Genomic DNA, 18,806 nt, shown 5'->3' with positions numbered 1-18,806 from the left:
TGCGAAGGCGCGAAAGGTGCAGGAATTGGGCGCAAGGGGGTGGGGGAAGAGGTCGGACAGGGAAGAAAACGCTTTGTTCCATGTGGCGACTCAAGCTGTTAGGCAAATCTCAGGCTCTTACCAACGAAACGATCGTAACGCGGGCTAACGTAGAACGCTCATGCTGAAGCCTATGCATGAGGCATAGCCATTGCAGAGGCCTGTTCCAGGTGTTCAGTTAGTTGGGCAGCAGCGTGATAAACGACGAAAGAAAACAGCACCAAGCACCTTTCTCCTTTTTTCGCTCGTTGCTTTTTCGCGCTGTACCCCAACCAACTGAACGTATCGCAGAGGCTAAATTTGCAGCCAGTGCATGCAAGTAAACTAAAATTAACATCAACTGCTTTGCTCTTGTAACATTATTGCAACATTCTTTCTTTTCTCTCTCCAGCTAACTGCGTAGACAGAGTCAAATACTGCGGCAAGGTCAAGAAAATTGGAATGTGCGCCGTCTACTCCCGCTGGTGTTGCAACACGTGCCACACAGCATAATAGTAAAAAATAATATTACCTATAGAAAAATTTGCACAAATGAACATTCTATTTATTGAACGAAAACTTTTCAAGCAATTTCTCAATTGTTTGCCGACTCTACGTCGCGACATTGGTAGCTGTAGTGTGGACACAAAACTTCAAGGGCGGAGAAGAAATTTGAGATAGAAGGAAATAAGGTTTCCCTGCCCCTCAGATTTCATTTTCTCAATTTGAAGAACAAAATTGAAACCATCCGTTTGCGTTCGTAAGACATGCCGCCAACAAACGTAGATTTTTGGCTAAAAAAAGAGAAGAAAACTTGATCATCAACGTAAAAAGAACAGTTAAATATTGCAACGAAATAAGTGGCACTTCACTTTATTTTATGTAACAAAAACGACCTCTCCAATTATAAATATTAATGAATATGTTATTTGCTGATGTTCGTCAGCTTTAAAGTAATGGGTAATGCATGGCGATATCAAATTTTATCTATTATCTGAGATACTTGAAAATAAAACTCTTGGCTGGTAGTGGTCTGTCTTGAACTTGTTTCTACACGTATCCATTCGTGGTTAGCATTGAAATCCTCGACCTTGATTAGGGTTTTCGCGTTATGCTCAAATTTTTTACTTTTATGCTAATGCTCGAAAAAATCTCACCATCACGCTGGAAAGGCATCATGGTTATGCTCCATTATGCTGACATAGCTTGAACGACGCCTCAGTGTAATTCTTCATTACTCTAGGTTGTTACTGTGAAATTCTCTACTTGCACAAATCCCACACTCATAATACACCTCTTTTACCCCCAAAATTTTGCATAATCATTGTTTGCATTTTCTCCTGGGACATGAAGATGTCCCAAGAGAAATCTAAAACAATGCCTATGCAAATTGTTTTGGGGAAGAAGAGGTGTATTATGGGATTTGTGTAAGTAGAGAATGAGTTTTTTAAGATAACTGCAGGAATTCTCGCGCGCTCATTGGCTAATTTTTATTGCCAATAAGCGGACAGACACATGAATTTATAATTTATGCGATGCGTCAACGAGCGAGAGCGGACAATTCGTTATCTTAAAAAACAAATTGATGTCAGTTTTTAATGTGTCTGTCCTGTTACTGACAATGAATTTCATCATAACATTGTCAAAGTAGATTCATGATCAATAACAGGACAGACACATGAAAAACTGATGTCAATTTGTTAATGCTAGTAATGAAAAACCTCACCCTAATTCAATTAGCAAAATCTTTAGACATGTGCTGTGTGTACTGCATAGTCAAGGGACTGGTGCCGAGATTTCGCTTGGCCCGCGGAAGCCCCAACCGTCAGCCAGTTTTTGTCACTATTATTCCGACATGATTGTCGATTCTTTTGCCTCACTATTATGCTCAAAATAATGCCTGCATGATGTGTAAAACCCTAATCTTGATTCATAGCCAATGGCGGATCGAGGGGAGAAACCCCTGAAAAGTGGGACCCGAAAAGCCCTCTCCCCCTTTGTACAAATATGTCCAGGATTGACCGTCAAAGATATGTACCATCTTTAGGATGAATATCACAGAGTGTCCTTACTGTTAAAGGAGTAAATCTTATTTATAGTGGTCATGCACTTAGCTATACAAGCACTAAGCCTTGCTAGTTTACAGGCATGCCACTGAAACAAAGGAAACAAATATTTCAAATAAACGTAACATAGTTAAAAATCCCAACTGGCAGGAGGCAGACCAGTTGGCTATTTACAAAGCGTGACCGAGGATTTGAACTCGAGACTACCGAGAAACAAATCCCACTAGTGGCAGGGTGGACGCCTTGAACCTGGGACCTTCGGATTACAACACCAACGCCCTAAACCACTCGGCCACGCTGCCTTCAAACCCCTGTTATACCTTGCGGTGGTACGATAATTATCAAAATATTTTTCATTTTACAAAACGGTTCTCAAATTCAAATGACAAACAACGAACCAGTTAACATTAAGAATTTAGAAAACTGCCATCTATTTGAATTTCATCGCAAAAGATCAATCTGACAACTCCTTTCGAGCGTCCTACTAGTTTTGATTGTATATTCTGTATGTCTTACAAGTTTCTTACAACTGGATATCACATCTAAAAACTGGTTATCGCATTCTAAATACTTAAATAGTGGTCACCTATCTTTCGTGAATCCTAAATAAAATCAGTTCTGCAAGCGTTCCGTAGATTAGTGACTTTTGTTGCAAGCGAACTCAAAACGTTGCACTTAAGCAGCGGCTACGCAATAAAACATTTACATTTGCGTAGTTTTCGCGCTATTTTTTTGATCGGAAATTCTGTTAATCGGCCTTCTGTCGCAGAAAAGCAAACCTAATACGCGCATATTGAAGATTTTGGCCGATATTGCAGACTACAAAAGTAATGACTGAATGTACACATAACACTTTTCCTCTGTTTCCTAATATGAAAATATCAAGTGCAGCAAAGGAAGCACTTAATGATACTAAATAGAGAAAATTCCCATTTGTTTGTGCATTGTCCCGCGAACTCTTCATTGTACACGAGTTTAAAATTGTTATAAATACAAATTATATCTTGAGCAAATCACCCCCTAAATTTCAAATTTGACTCATTCAAAATAAACCCTTAGTTACGCAGCTGCTATATCCATGCTACGCACATTTTCAGAAATAGTCTCAAACACTTTATGCCCTGTTTCGGTCTCGTGATCAAACACAAATGTTCCTTTGCCCTTCACGAGCGCATCATAAGGACAACTGACTCGGGGCCACACATAGTCGTCATCATACACTGTATCCTTGGCGAGTGTCTCGGAGGTCTTGAACAGGGAGCTCCGGTCACGGAACATCTTGGGAGGGACAACATTAAATCTTTTGTACTTATCCAGGAATTCCGACTTCTCCGGGCTCTTTTCCTGAATTGGTGGGAAAATTTCATTTTTGATTCCTGGGCCCTTTGAATGCACTACAGGTTCGTAGAACCATTTAAAACTGAGGCCGTAGTTGGTCTTGTCATCCAGGGCGTCTTCTCGTCCAAATCGCAGCTTAGTTCGCGGTCTAGCGGTCCTGGCTGGGACGGCTTTCTTTCCAAAATGGGCGTAGTCCATATGTGTTGTCTGACAGTCCATTGCCCCATCGGGTGTTTTGTACTTCTCCGGTTCTTTTTGCTTACGTGGTGACAATTCCCAGCTCTTGAAATCTTCATTTTTTGTGGTCTGCTGTTGCATGGGATCAGAACTCTTAAACAAATCACTGACAGGGTTGAACATTGGAGCTTTAGGCGCGCCACGGAAGTCCACGAAGTCTTCCTTGAAAACCGAGTTGCTGTTAAAAGGTTCTTCTGGGGGCACGCGTTCCTCTCTCTTGCGCTCGTACCGCTGTGGTATCTCTTTGTTTGTGAAGTCCGTCCTGTAGTGTGTGACAGACGAAACGGGACCCTCGTATCTTATCTTGTCTGGCTGGCGCCCGGTGGGGCGTGGTGGCTGGTTAAACCTCTGAAAATCCTGTCGGTGGATGGACGTTTCTTTAAAACGATCGGTGGGAGGCGCGTAAGAGTTGCTGCGTTGCACACGCTGGACCTGCGGAGTCCAGCCTTTATAGTCGTCATGCGAGATGGATTTGTAGACAACCTTAGCTGAGGGAGCTCGCATGGTTTCTCCACGGAGGTATGGCGGGATTTTAGCAGGAATGGTGCGCACTCCACGGTAATGGTCTCGGTGCTCCGACACAGTTTCAAATGGGTTTGGATTTGGGACGTATTTCTCGGGCTCTTTCTGCTTAGGAGGTCTAACCTCAAAAGGTACAAAGTCTACCTTATGCGTGGTGTCTTTGTCAATGTCCCCTTTACTGATAAGTAGATCAGCTGGACGGCGAAACGGTCCCCTGTTACGCTGCCCTGGCTGATAACTTGTCTTGTACTCTGAGTTCACGTGACAACGATCTTGATTGGATTTGTTGATAATTCGGTTTGGACTGGCACCCTCGTGTGGACATCGATGACGTCTGTAAATTAAAATGCATTTTCATCATCCCGCAAGATTTTCAGTTCTTATCTCTAATAAACCAATATGGCAGTAACAGACGATTACGACAATACAGTTCAACCCCTATTGAACGGCCCAAACCCTTGAGAAAATGGTTAGTGGCCGCTTCAAAGGGGGTGGCCGCTTCAAAGGGGCTGGCCGCTTAATAGAGGTAAAAACAATAGAAAAAACCTCATCGGGACTTTGATTACTGGCCGACTAATGGGAGTGGCCGTTTAATAGGTGACCACTTAATAGGGGTTCAATTGTAATCCTTTCCATTTTTTTTCGGTTGGGATATCTGTGGGGGGTGGAACTTCTAGGGGAGGAAAAAGGTTACTGAGGGCGACTCATAAGAAAAGCACGAGAAAACGCAGAAAACCATTTTGGGATGAGTTGATAAAACATAACTGTATATATCACCTGCACCCACAGCTTAGCCATACCCTGCCCCTATACTGTTGTTTTCCTTGGGGGTAGGTATGGCTACCCTAGGGGGAGGGGGGTGGGGTTCCCATCTTAAAAGGACAAGGTGCTTGTCAGAAATTTTGAAAAGAACCCTAAGAGGTACCAAGATCCTGTGTTGTGGCGTAGCTTGAAATTGTTTTCACACCTAAGAGGTACCAGTTCTAAAACAACACATTATCTCCTGTCATATTTTTTTGGCTCGATAACCTAAAGTGTACCACAAAAGCTCCCGCTGTGGACCTTTTGGGGCTGAACACCCTAACAGGTACCAAAATCATGTTTTTAACCCCTAAAAGGTACGACAAGCACCCCAGTCATTTTAATATGGGATTCCCCCTACCCCCGCCCCTCCCCCCCCTCCCCCAGGATGGCTACATAGGCTGAACACCTTGAGATTTACATTTAGCTACTGAACATGTGATGCTCTCTTACATGAATGCACTTTGGGCTTGTAATGAAAGGATTTTCACGAGTGGAAGCACATAATGATCATCAACAAAATGAATTAAAATAAAGTTCTCCTTTATTGTAATGTCTATTATCTCAGCCACCATACTACACCAATCAATGTCTATTTCTGTCTCACTGTGTAAAGCATAGTGAGGCAGACAGGTGACAGTGTACAAAAATAAACAGAAATGAAGTACAATGTATGGTGTATAATTTGTCATGATATACAGCCAAATTCCCAAAAGTGAATTTAAAACTTAAATAAGGAGTTAATACAAGGAGGATTAATATCTTGTTTCCTTGAACTGACTACAGTTATTAGTCAATGAAAGGGTAGGGAAATCTGTTGTTTTGTTTATATTTAAAAAGGCTTTTAATTTAAATTTGAACAGATGAACCTTATGGCTGTATCATTTAATTTATTAAGTACTACATGAAAATGACAAAAATGCTTCCTTTTTGACAATTATGAAAGTATATGCAAGGAACGCCTTTTTCAGTTAAGATATACAAAAGAGGTACTTTTTACGTCAAAATGGTATACAAAAGGGTTAGGGCTTTGACCCTAGAAGAATTTGTAGAGTACCCCTCCCCCCTCCCGGGTTAAACATACTCATGTTTTTAAAATATCCTAATACTCTCTTTCCATTTGTGGTAAAAAAGCAAAGAGCATTATTCACAACTGTAAGTATCCCGCTGGTTTAAATCATTATTTCAAACAACTGATCATGAAAGTTCTCCATTTCCTGTAATGAATTGAGCAAGTTTCAGTATGACGTGTCTGGTAATCGGATACAAATGAATAATTATTATGTCAACTTCTTGTTTGCTAAAATTTGAGATAATTTTCTCTAACCAGTACAACATCCTAACATCACTTTCACATGCTGAAAAATTATTACTCTAAAATGCCTGAATATTTCAAGTGACATTGCTAAAAGTTAAAAGACTGCACGTCGACTTCAAATTTACATAATAAAGTATTTTACTTCCTATCGATCGAGCATTTATTCATGTACCTGTCTGATGAATGTGTTCTTTGTGCCTCGCTGTTGTATCGAATTTACTTGTAACTTAACACACGAATTACGAATACAATGCTCATTTTTATCATGCAAGCCTCGAAACGGAAAAATATTTGATATGATCCGATCCGTGAACGTTCAATAAACACAAGCTAGCACAATAGCAACATGCCATCTTCGACACTTGCGAAATCGAATACAAGTTCTAATTAGAATCCCAACACAATCGAAGCAAATTTGCGGCAATAAAGCTTATGACATAAACACGTTCGATAATAAATCAAATTGTAGAAAATATGGAATATTTATTGTATCGAGTTCTTCTTGTGTTATTTGTGAAGCGCGATCAGGGACTTATGAAGTGGTTTTCGAAGAAAACAAATTTATAATGGTTCCCTTGAACTAACATCTGCCACAGCTGAAGAACATTAGATTCCATGAATGGGTTTCGAATCTCTTATTATCGAATAAAGGACGGATAGATTACAAAACAATTTCTGGTAGTATTACAATAAAGAACGCCTCCTAGCGAATGCTAGAACGAAACTACTTCTCCTATTGATTGTTTACTCAACACGGTAGCATATAGCGATCGATTAAGCACTGGAATTTGAGAAATTAGACAAGACGATTGGGTTCGCTTAGCCGAAAATTGTATCAATCAAAGATAGCTAATAAAACTTACCCGCAAGAACAGATCTGGCAAATACACTTCTTCGACATCTTCACCGCTCCGTAGCTTTCCTCCAAAGTGAAGAGCACATAAAGTTTGATTTGTGATTCACAAACCTAGTCGCCTTGTTGCTATGACAACTGACTACAGACTGATTCAATACTCATGAGAATTGTCACACCGGCTGAACAATTGAACATGTCATTTACTTATTGCAAGCTTCGCAGGTGCATGAAAATTAATAAAGGATATAACTGATAATGTTACTTCAACTTCAACAGGAAAGAAGAAAAAACTACGATGAAGTTCGATGAAGTTCGATGTAACTGCAAGTAAAATCTTCCAGTTTTGTCTCAGCCCCCTGGTTCCGGCAACACTCGTAGCCAGCGCGAGTCGCGTAATTCTCGCGCCCATCACGCGCGTGTAAACGTTTCGCTTTGCTCTTTCGGCAAGCATGAAACCATACAGTTCTATCACCTCTGAGTGTGGGAAAAGGATTATAGTGTTCTTGATTTTGCTGTTATTTTCGTGGGTCATCCCTTTCTCGCTAGCCTGCTTGCTACACTGCAAGCGCTAAGTTTACCCAAGACTGCTCGGTATAAAAAAAGAACTTTAATTAATTAAGCTTTCGTCATTCTAGTGTTGGGAACCGCAGTGATAACAACTTTTACTATACGGCTTACTCCGTGAGTGGGCAAGATGAACCGAATCCTGTGCTGTGATTGGCTACGCTAGCGAGCAAGATGGCACTATCAGTCGCACTATCAGTTACCCGCCTGGGACTACCCGCCGTGTCCCGCAAGAAACATTTCCCCGAAAGCCATATAATATATCCTTTATTGATCAAGCTTGTTCGGTCAAGATGGCTGGATATTGGCCCCGTTCTTTAAATTTTTGCGACTCCATGGTCCATGAACACGCAAAAAAAAAAGAACTTGGCCAATACTGCCAGTCATCTTGACCTCACGCTTGGTCAATAACCCATATACGAATAAACCACCTTAGTATGCTGTTGAGTCTCTGCTCTATCAAGAGCATATCTATGTATCGTACCTCTGCTGTAGCCTCAAATCACAAACACATCAGCACGCGCAGTGGCGCGCGTCCACTCTGAGCTTTGCGTTGAGTGGAATCTGGGAAGAGAAATTGACGAGTGCGAGCGACAGGGGGACACTCGCTGGCAAGTTGGCATTGTAAATGTTATCCACAAAAGAAATACAAGGTAAAACGTGTGAACGTTGACTCTTGGTTCTCATTCTAAACCGTTATATTTTTGGGCGGTTATGAGTTCCTAGTTCTAACGATTTTTTAGTTGTTTTAATCAGTTCAAAACAACGATTTCGACACTTCTCAACGTAAGTGATTGGAAAAAAAATTAAACCGAAGATCTGAAAGATGTCTTTTTCAGTTTTTTAAAGGAACAGTTTTTAAATCTCTTTATTGTTTTATAGTTTTATATTTTATCGCATTATTTCTTTAACCAATAGTTCTCTTCTTTGTAGAGACCTATTAAATAGTCCGTTGAGATGTTTTTTTTTTAATTTTTAGACAGGACCACATCAGCGTTGCTGTTATATTCGTATGGTGTATATAGAGGATATTAGATGGCCGCTTGGAGATACGAAATTTATCTTCGAGTGTTGAAAAATATTTCACGAGTGATATTTTTTAACACGAGAAGACTCGGAAATTTCGCATCTCCAAGCGGCTGTGTAATGTTCCATTTATATAAACACCAATGAAATAACGAATCATTTAACTTTCGCTGCGAAAGGCTTGATTATTTTATTATGTTACCGTAGCAACGCGATCTTTTCGTATGTGAAAATAACATGTTATTTTCTCGTGTGAAAATATCATGTTTTCATGCGAAAGCTCACGTGGTATTTCATTGGTGTTAATATAATAAACCGAATACATGCTTTGCCTTACATTAAACAGGTTAATAACAAGTGGCTTTTTTATTATAACAAAGTAAGTACTTAAAACTCCCTGCTTCCAAACTTTAAACTTAAATGAAACTCTTAAGTGAGCTGATGCAGCCATTAGTTCAGAGTTCCAATATTCACTAATGTTACAAAAGTGATGGGAGGAGTTTTCGAAGTAACTCAAGATTGCCAAACAATAACAAATGATGTAAGCATGACTAGGCAACAAGTGCTCTTGAGTTTAATATTTTACGTTGTATTGAAAACAACCATTTTCATTTTTACGCAGGCTCAAGATTTTAAATCTCTTTAGTGATCCACTTGCTTTTAGTTCAATTTTAGTTTTGAGAATTTTGTGGTAGATCAAGGAAATGATATCCTGTTGATTATGTTGATGATTTGGTTTATTCTCTTGTGCAGGACATCAACATATTTTGATATCAAGAGGGAAACATTTAATATATGCTCAGTTCCCTCTTGGGAATCAGAGAGTTGAAGCAATACAATCGTACTATTTGATAAGGTTGTTTAGTTTTCTTTTCACAACACTCACTGGAATTAATTCAAAGCAAAGACTTTATTCATAATGACGGGTTTTAAAGCGGCTACTCGTGTCAACAACGTAAGATTTTGCATCGGTGTACTCAGGGTGGCTTGTGAAGTTTGCTGTGAAATGTGCGTACATAAAGAAGGTGGGAAAATGCTTTAGAGTTAGGAGTAATGAATTCAGTTCGACTGGTGTGATCGTTTGGACATTTAACGCGAGCAGAGACTGTTGCCTGAGTGGCAGTCGCCATCTTTGGAGTCTTTAGCACTACAGCGAGTAACCTCAAGCTCTTCACCGCTGCTTCCCGCAAGCGCACAAGCCCCGCTTCAAATGTGAGTCTACTTTCTGGTTTACGAGCCGCAAAACAACGTCGGTGGTCACCGACAGCAATCGCTTGCTCGAGACAAGGCCTTAACTCGGACGATCACACCAGGTGAACGTGCTAAGCATTTATTGTAGGCAAATTTGTCTTACGTAAAGGGACCGCTACGTTGTCGGTGTCTGCATGACAGCTCCTTGTTAATCCAGCGGTTCAAGAGCGAAATGACTAGTGTGTTAACAGACTTACACGCTTATCATTGTAGCATTACGATATAACATTGAAGCGGCACACTTTAAAGTCAAAGGAAACTATGCTGCGTCAAAAGATCCCTGATTAATTCCACCCACGTGAAAAGCAAAATATTGGTCAACAACAACGAACTTTATAGTAAGTCTTGCAAGGAAGATACGTGAACTTTAAGAATAATTATAACTTGACCACTGAAGCAAGGGAACTTACTGTGCTGAGCTTGATCCTAACAACTTCACTCGATCTCAAACGATACGATTCACCTGTAGCTGTTTGTACGCGCGGGAATTTTACAACGACTTCGGCCGACCGCCGCATATCGGGGTCTATTTCAACGTTTGTACACGAAAATAAACAATATCCATAACGTTTATTTACTCTATTTCCGATTACGACAGACGAAAAATGGACGTCAGTTTCTCTTCTTCCCTTTAATGCGACGGTTTTTGCCAAGGTAGTATCTGCAGAAGATTCTGTTCCTGCGTTGTTATGTCGGTGACGGATGGAAACGTCGAGTTTGTAAGGAAGAGGATGAGTTGAAAAACCGTCTCGTGTCGCCATAGCGATAAAAATACTCTCACTACGAGATTAATAAGATAGCACACATAGTAAATTAGCCGCTTTTATCAATTAATTGCGTTAATTTGCGCCGCAGAGCCTGCATGGAAAGGAACAACAGAAGTAGCAGAACGTACACGCCATCCTTGGTGAAGACAGTTGTCCGGCACCGCACAAAGTGCAAACTGACTCTGACTTCGCTGAGGTGATCTGCACCAGACGTGCTTCAAGTGCACTAGTAAGAAGATTTCAGAATATCATTTGTTTCAAGTCACCACGTTCTTGAGGGTAAGTACTAAGTATTGGAATCCTTTGAAAATGTGTTGCATAATGCGTGGTAGCTGTTGCAGGACTGTTTCTTGAATACGTTAGTAAATCAAATCGGCAAATTGCGTTCGCAAGCTGGTTGTCTGTAAAATGGTTGACTTTTCGAGTCATGTAAACAGTTTGCCGTCCCCTTGAGTTCTCCTTAACATTCTACGCACGTAGCAGGTCAAGAACTTCGGCCCACTTCTACACTGACGAAATTTTAACAAATCGGCGGACTGATACCGTATCTCAATTCTTGCACGGCACGGTTGTCTTGGATCAGAGCTTTTGAAATTCTATAAAAGGATTACATAACTTCACCAGCCTCTTTTACACACCCAATAAAAATGATTGATTAACATCATGACTGCTAGTTAGTCTTGTTGTCTACGCAATGCATACATAAATAAGTTACAATGACCGAATCTCCAGAGGGCTTGCCACTTTACAAAAAATATGGGTACTTCTTACGTGACCGTATGATGGTAATTTTTAGGCAGACGCTTGTTATAGCCAGTTCTAGACAGTTCTTCACTTATTAGGTATATTGTAGCTGTTCACAACGTTAAAATATACGGGTTAAAGTGATAAAATGTAGTGTCCTCAGACTTGGCGGCGGTTAAGTTAAGCTTAGCCGGACTTATTCGGTCATTCACTTGGCATTCTTGCCATACTTTGTCGAGTGTGATATATAGTTTAAGACAAGTGCTTTGTTTGTAGTGGTCTTTAAAATGTCCTTATGAAGCAAAGGAGAAAGCACATCATTTCAGTGTTTCGTTATATTTCACTTTAACCTCAAACAAGAGTTTAGTTGGGGTTTTCAGTTCTACCTTTTTGCCACGTTTTTTTTTTTTCAAGAAGTAGTTCAAAACTAGTTTGGCGATCTTTAAACGACCTTTTGACTAAAAAGAAATAAACACCTTGCAGAGTAAGCCCGCCCAAATGAATCAAGACCTTCATTGATGCTGGCAGCGGCTTTGATCTCAGTTGTTTTTCGTGGATTCAATAAACGAATTGTTCATATGAACAAACTCAGGCGGGGTATCGTGGCCAAAAATGGCAACCGCATTGTTCCTCTCAGCGTGTGTGTATTCTCTTTCATTAAACCATGTTTTTAAGCCGGACTGAACCTTGAATAACTGTTACAAGAGAGTCAACCTACAGCTGCGAGATACAAAGAACGAACTAACGGCGCGAACAAAGCGGGAGAAAAGCTCAGTCAAAGCTCCCAATTGTCACAGAATGTTTTAACAACAGTAGCGGCGCTAAATCAACTGGCACAAGACAAATCAGGTACTGTTCACATCCTTGCGCTAATCTTCTATGATTCTTCTGTTCGCTAGCTTTATTATCTCTTACTACATTCTTAATTAACTTCCCAAGAAAGTCTAATCAACAAGGAGCAATTATCGAAAGAGTAAACTAAACAACGATCAGCAATCGTTCCCGATCTCTTTTGTGCTTCACGGCAGCGTTTGCTTTCGCGGTCATGAAAAACAATGGAAATATTAAACGTTTACGTCAATTCGCACTGCTTTTCATTCTTTCTTCTCCTTTTAGCAAACAGGCTTAAGGACCGCACAGGATCCCAATTGTCAAATGGCAATAAATTTTTAATCAGTGTCAAAGTTTGATTTTTCACCGCAGCGGTGGTAGCATACTTTAAATTGCACGGATAGTTCTTGGTTTCGTTCAACATTGAACAAAGAGAGTGACCGCTATGAAGACCTATGAACACCGTCAGTACGTCTTTAGTATAGCCATTACCCCAACGCCCAGCTTTTTTCCGAGCTGCTTGCCTTCTGCTTCTTTCTTTCCCACTGCAAGTTCGAATCCCCGCCGATAATATTACTCAGTCTTGTTTCTATAACTTTCACGGCCTTCCAAACTGTACGCCTTTGGTATTCAGTGATATGGTAGCCCAGTGATATCTGGTTGACGCATATAAAACCCCTCAGGTGAGGCCATATACCCCCATAACAGCACACGTATAGCACTGAAGATAGCTTCCATAAGTCATTCATAGCAGTAAAATGAGACTATTGAGGATTATCATGAAGGCCCGGCAATAATTGGCATGCATTTATAGCTGAATTTATGGACCGATGAAAACGAAGCGGTGAGAAGAATAAGAATTTCTCGAGGCGAGAGAAACACAAACTGACAAATCCTTTTACAACTTGGACACTAGAAAGTTTTTCCTTTTTGTCAATGCAGAATACTTGCAGGGATAATAAAAAAAAGCTATTGTTTCCTATTCCTTTTTATCCCAAAATATTTTTCGTTTTCCAAGTCATCCGGTACTATACTGCAAAGTACTGCAAAGCGTATTTGTCAAAATCACCTCTTAAGCCCTGGTCAAACGGACTCGCAAGTAGTCGCAAGTAGTCACAAGCTGAATTTGCGCAGAGACTTGCGATGGGTGGCCAAACGGGCTCGCAAGTTTCCTCGCAAGTACACGCAGGTCGCAAAAAAAAAAAAACCATTTCAATGCAGACATATCCTGTACTTCATTATCTAATAATAGGTTAATGGACGTCACTCAACTTGCGTTGACTTGGGTTGGGTGCCAAACGGTGAAAAACTTGCGTCGACTTGCGTGCAAATTTGATCTCGACCAAAGTGAGCGCAAGTCATCGCAAGTCAACGGAGTCGCAAGTAGACGCAAGTTGAGAACTTGCGTCTACTTGCGACTCCGTTTGGCCAGGGCTTTAGTATCAATGTTTGCTCATTTGCAGCTCAGATGAACATGACACACGCCTGATAAAACAATTTTTTCTCACTACAAACAGAGTAAATTAAGCTGGTTAGAGCCCCAGTCAAACAGCTTTTATTTGTTTTTTCAGCTTGTTTTCAGTAGTGTTTCTATTTTTTCTCGACAGTCAAGTGTCCTTGAAGACAAATGGCCATTCTCTATTTTCCAATTGTCCATAATGCACTCTGTTTACCCTCTAAATTTTGCATAAACTATTGTTGTGAAATACTCTTGGGAGGTCTGCATATTCCCAAGAGCATTTCACAACAATAGTTTATACAAAATTTGGGGGCAAACAGAGTGCATTATGGGCAATTGGAAAATAGAAAATGACGACAATTTGCACTTTGAAAGTGCAGTCGCCGAATTGCTATCGCTCGAAAAGTCTTCCGCTTGATCTAAGATGGTGGTTAATTTGCGTTTATAATATGAATTTTACAGCGATCCAGTTTCATGTAGAGTTTCAAAACTCGTATTTTTTTCCTTTCACTCTGGGGCCGTGTACGGTAAATGCATAAAAAGGACAATCAATGATTAATTCTGACCGGCAGAAGCAAATTGCATCAACAATTGACTCATCGCGTCACTGTGCAGAGAAATCTTGAGTGTGCACTTCCTTATAAGGGCATACGAGAAAAATACGTATTATAGATTTGCTAAAAATGTAACAGTTTTCGTCAGGCCAAATAACTTTGCGCTAGCTAACACGTACAATTGGCAGGAGTGGACATTAAGGTCTGCTTGTTGGTAGTGCCAAGACAATTGTAATCTAATGAACAAATAAAAAAAAGACAAAATTCAGAGTGACATGATATGTCATTTGACCACCCAAACGCGATTTACTTTTCGATATGGTTTGATCTTTTGAAAATGAAGTCATTTCAGGTCGATAACAGGCCACCTTGCAGTTTCAGAGAATTTCCTGTTTCGTCGAAAGATTCTTGAATTGTCGGAAATGCAATGTCCACCAAAATCGACCACTGGATGGCTATGGCCTTTAAACTTGATTAGACGTGCTACTTTTCATTCTTAATTCTAATTGATCAGATCCAGTTTCTCTAAAAAAATAACAACGAAAACGCAAAATACAGTTTTTGAGAATACAGTGCTTTATTTCATCATGAAGGAGATATTGTCTTGGTGGTTAGATCATATTATGCTAATAAGTTCACAAGAGGTGTTGAGAGGACCAGCATTTTGGATTTGCAGCGAATTTATCGTTTATTTGGATGAAAGAACTATACACTCGTATCAGTGTCATCATCAGCGTACACACTGAGTTATGAGGTCCAACAGGGAAATGGGATACCGGCACGAAGGCTACAAATCGTTCCGAAGAAATCATTTCGGATTAAACGCGGAAAACATGGCTGCAAATAAAATCGTTTCGATTGAGATCCGCACTGTGTCGTCTTCGTCATTGGAGACCAAAGAGCACTCCGAATAGCGTCTCTATCAGTTAACTCCATCTCTCCAATTGATTAATACGTTATTCTCGTTAATTCGCCTCTCGACCATTCTGATGTCACAATTGGTGGAATCCAGTACAGGAAATTGCATTCAATCAGTCCGATCCGACCAAGGAGAAAGAGATAAGAACAACACGCTATCATCTGAACACACGGAAAGGTTACAGGGGCGTTCTGCTGCTGTTAAACACTAATGTTCTTTTGATATGGATATCACTTTCATAAATAAAATGTCGCGTCTTATTAGATTTGCGTTTTTGGAAGGTACGCTTTTCTACTGCGCATGCCTACTAGTTTTGCGGCATGCTTCACTACAGTTAGGAATTTGCCATTATCTATTTTTCTTATTATTGCTAGAACTTTCTTTGTTATCATATGATTTATAATGATTTATTTTATTAAAAACAATTTAATTTTTGGCACAAAAAGGAAAGATGACAAGTTGGCTTGACAAAATGACAAAGACAAATTGTGGCGCTTTCCTAATCTGAAGATCAGTGCTAATTTTTAATTAAATTAACTAAGAGATTACCTTTTTTGAGATGTTGTTTTCAAAAATGCTTTTCAGTTATGAGGAGAAATTCCTTAAGGTGAACTAAGACCACAACTGGCAGGCACCTTGATCAAACAAACCTTTCAAACGCTTTGCGTTCCAGTGTTGAAAATCGAGAATTAGCTTTACCTTAGAATAATCTATTCTTGTACAACACGCTCATTTGTTTTACAATCACACAATACCGAATTAGTTAGTACTGTTCAACAAAGGCGATATTATCAGTCACTTTATAACCCCGTTCATCGTTTGACCAATACGAGATCCCCTTCCAATCACTGAACTTGACGTTTGATATGCACGCTAGACTAAAACAACCGAAAATCCGATTTTATCTCTGACTAAGGTTATCGAACACGGAGCAATTGAGCCAGCTACAAAAAAAAGAGGCGGAAAATCAACTTGAGGGGATATTTAAACACGACACAGGTATTTTTAACAGAAAATTAAAAACATAAGGTTGATACTCTTTTTTTAGTTTGCGTCAGACCGTTAGAATTAATTTCTGTCTTGCATTCTCGCACGGTACCGTCAGTTTCACTTGATCCACGACAGCTCACTTGGATCGTTATCAGAGATGCCTTATGATGAGTCAGTGATAAGAGCTTAATGAAGGTACTCCTCAAAGCCCTGTCGGAATGTTATCCTGAAAGCTGCTGTCTTGTTAGTTTAGAGATAAGAACTCAGCAAGGGCAACAGCTCGAGCAAACAAGGTCTATTTACCTAGCCATGTTTACCCTTTCAACGGTAAATACAGCATTTACGTGAAACACAGTCATTGGAAGAATGATTTTTGATATGTTTGATGCTTTGGAAGTGTTTTCGTTGGTCGAACTGGTTCAATGAACACTGTCCATGGAGTGTGTGGTCTTGAAAGGTGAAAAATGAGACCAAGTTCCGACACAAAAGATGTGTTAATTGTCTTGACATCAGATCTCCAACTGCTGCCAAAGAATTCGTGTGCTAATCACGATCCAGTCATTATATTTTGACTGTGCGCTCATCAAGAGGCAAACCTTATACTCCTGTGTCACACGTATCCACTTTAACCCTGGACGGTTAACAAGACAGACGCCAAACTGTGGGTAAGTCTCTGTTTAAATTTAGCCACTGACTAGCCAACGTAACAGTCCACTTGGAGAACTGGCAATTCTCTTTAAGAACTTCTCCCCTTTCTCTTCAACAATGTCTATTCTGGCCTATCCAAAGCTATCGTAAACGGTCGTAAGACTTGCTCATCCCTTTAATAACCCGTTTCTGAAATCTGATTAATTGGGCCGCAAATTCGCTTACAATTGGGCCCTAAATTCGCTTATTAGAATTTCCAACTGAAACATTTAATATTCACCGATGAAAACATCTTCCGAAATTTTGCAGGTCCACGGAGACCAACCGTATTTCGAAGTTTAACCTTTGTGGCAATCGAACAAGACACCTAGCTGTCTTGTTAGCAACAACTTGTTAACTTGAATCGAAACACATTGCTTCGAACAATTGACAATAAAGTACCAGCGAAGATCATCATTGCTAAGGAGCTGCTAAAAGTTTATTTTAATGCCTTGTTAGCAAGCCGACTCCTTGCTTTGATTTATTCCTTCCCATTGTTTTAAAACGCTGAAATATTGTCGTCTGGCGGTGTAACGTGATATGAAGCCATATTTACCCCAAGATTGGTAGATGAATGTTTACTTTTAGAGCTGGGTTAATGCATGTGTGAATATTATTTTATCTCTTCTGCTTTCGAGATAAAATTCTTTCTCGACATTGGTACCATTGATGCATACACAATTAGGTGCGTTAATTAAATGATTAGCCAAAGCTAAAACAAACAAACACCAGTAATGCAATCTGCTCCTTCTCCTAACAAGATAAGAAAAATATTAAAGTTATTTATTTATTTAGACAGCTTCGAGATGTGAATCCTGGGCCACTTCTTTCTCGTAGTTAGGAACTTTTATCTTTTTGTTTTGTTGGAGCTAATACCACTCGAAGAAATTATTAATCTGAATGTCACTTTGTGACCACAAGTTGTCAAAAGGTATTTCACAACCGGGGGGTAGCATTCAAGAAAATATTTCAAAACAGGGGATGTTCCAACACATTGAAATAGCCGTTGTTTGATTTATTGTGTTCTCAAACATTTTAGTCAGTGAAGGGTAATGAAATGAGCAGTAAGGGCTTTGTGGTCAAATGAGCTGAAATAGCTGAAATCCATAAAACATTAATGTGCACCCCCCCCCCCCCCGCCCTTTTCCATTGCTATCTGTGTACCACATGTTCATGGCAATCCTTCAATATAAGCCAATCGTTTTCCTGCTCAGTACGCATAGTGTGATTGTTTAGTACCAGAAGGTTCAGTAAACTGACCTGAAAGGCCTTTCTATAATACTATTATAAAGGATTAAATAGTTACGTTCGTTTGAGAGTTTAAGCGTATTAACTATGGCACGAAAAAAAGGATATACGAAGAATATACGTTTTGACCCACGCAGTATCAATTAATAGTTTCCACATGCTCCTCGGCTTTCGCACAAACCGCGAGCTCATAATTTGACAAGAATCAGCAATTGAATAGCTGGCACACTGAACTTCACCCACACTTGACGCCGCTTTCAAATTTCTTGTCTCTCCTACTGCCAATTGATTTACTCTATTGTGATATGTCCCACTGTAGCGATAAACTAATTCTTCCGATTTCACTGAGTTCTATGACCATCATTGGATACCACTAGACGCAAATACAAATGAACCGGTATTAATTTGTGACCTCAAATTCCAAATCAGTCAAGACTTTTTTGAGCTTTCTGGTATGTGATTTGCAGTGAATGCTTTCCTTGCAGTCTGCAGACGAAACACAGCATCAAAACAGGAACTCGTGGTCTAAGTAACTTCCGCATGCGTTTAAGAACATGAAACCAACCTGAACTCTTTACCATATTGGTTACGACCGCACCCCACGATATTG

General features: G+C 40.0%; 3 protein-coding genes across 5 annotated transcripts in view; 2 read left to right on the top strand and 1 right to left on the bottom strand.

Annotated features, from left to right (window-relative positions):
• The window catches only part of LOC110058803 (hemicentin-1-like), a 58,756-nt gene extending 57,710 nt beyond the window's left edge, over positions 1-1,046 (top strand). The window contains exon 69 of the mRNA XM_020765461.2: positions 431-1,046. Within this exon, the coding sequence (XP_020621120.2) occupies positions 431-531 (101 nt within the window). The 3' untranslated portion in view covers positions 532-1,046. The remainder of the gene's footprint in view (positions 1-430) is intronic.
• On the bottom strand, positions 876-7,294 carry LOC110058813 (uncharacterized). The gene is made up of 2 exons (XM_020765474.2): positions 7,164-7,294; positions 876-4,515 (listed from the first exon to the last, which is right to left on the bottom strand). The coding sequence occupies exons 1-2, from the start codon at positions 7,199-7,201 to the stop codon at positions 3,144-3,146; spliced, it is 1,410 nt and encodes a 469-aa protein (XP_020621133.2). The 5' UTR covers positions 7,202-7,294; the 3' UTR covers positions 876-3,143.
• Positions 7,295-9,289: 1,995 nt separating this feature from the next.
• LOC110058794 (thrombospondin type-1 domain-containing protein 4-like) overlaps positions 9,290-18,806 on the top strand; it is a 32,234-nt gene continuing 22,717 nt past the window's right edge. Inside the window, exons 1-2 of one of the 3 annotated variants that reach the window (XM_089295123.1) lie at positions 9,290-9,771; positions 10,853-11,043. The gene's annotated coding sequence lies outside the window, so the exon portion shown is untranslated. Of the gene's footprint in view, positions 11,044-16,577; positions 16,927-18,806 lie in introns of those variants that run through there. The other 2 variants (XM_020765451.2, XM_020765453.2) reach the window with 2 other exon arrangements.

This window comes from Orbicella faveolata, unplaced genomic scaffold (assembly GCF_042242905.1).
Source record: "Orbicella faveolata isolate gen_17 unplaced genomic scaffold, um_ofav_v1 contig_26, whole genome shotgun sequence".
Taxonomy (NCBI): Eukaryota; Metazoa; Cnidaria; class Anthozoa; order Scleractinia; family Merulinidae; genus Orbicella; species Orbicella faveolata.
This window is presented reverse-complemented; position numbering and strand designations above follow the sequence as displayed.

What these genes read in the sequence shown, in the direction of transcription:
- LOC110058813 (XM_020765474.2), bottom strand. Translation starts at nt 7,201, where the DNA reads ATGTCGAAGAAGTGTATTTGCCAGATCTGTTCTTGCGG. An exon ending in TGCCAGATCTGTTCTTGCGG is followed by an intron (nt 4,516 to 7,163) that starts GTAAGTTTTATT and finishes TTTAATTTACAG; the next exon opens with ACGTCATCGATGTCCACACG.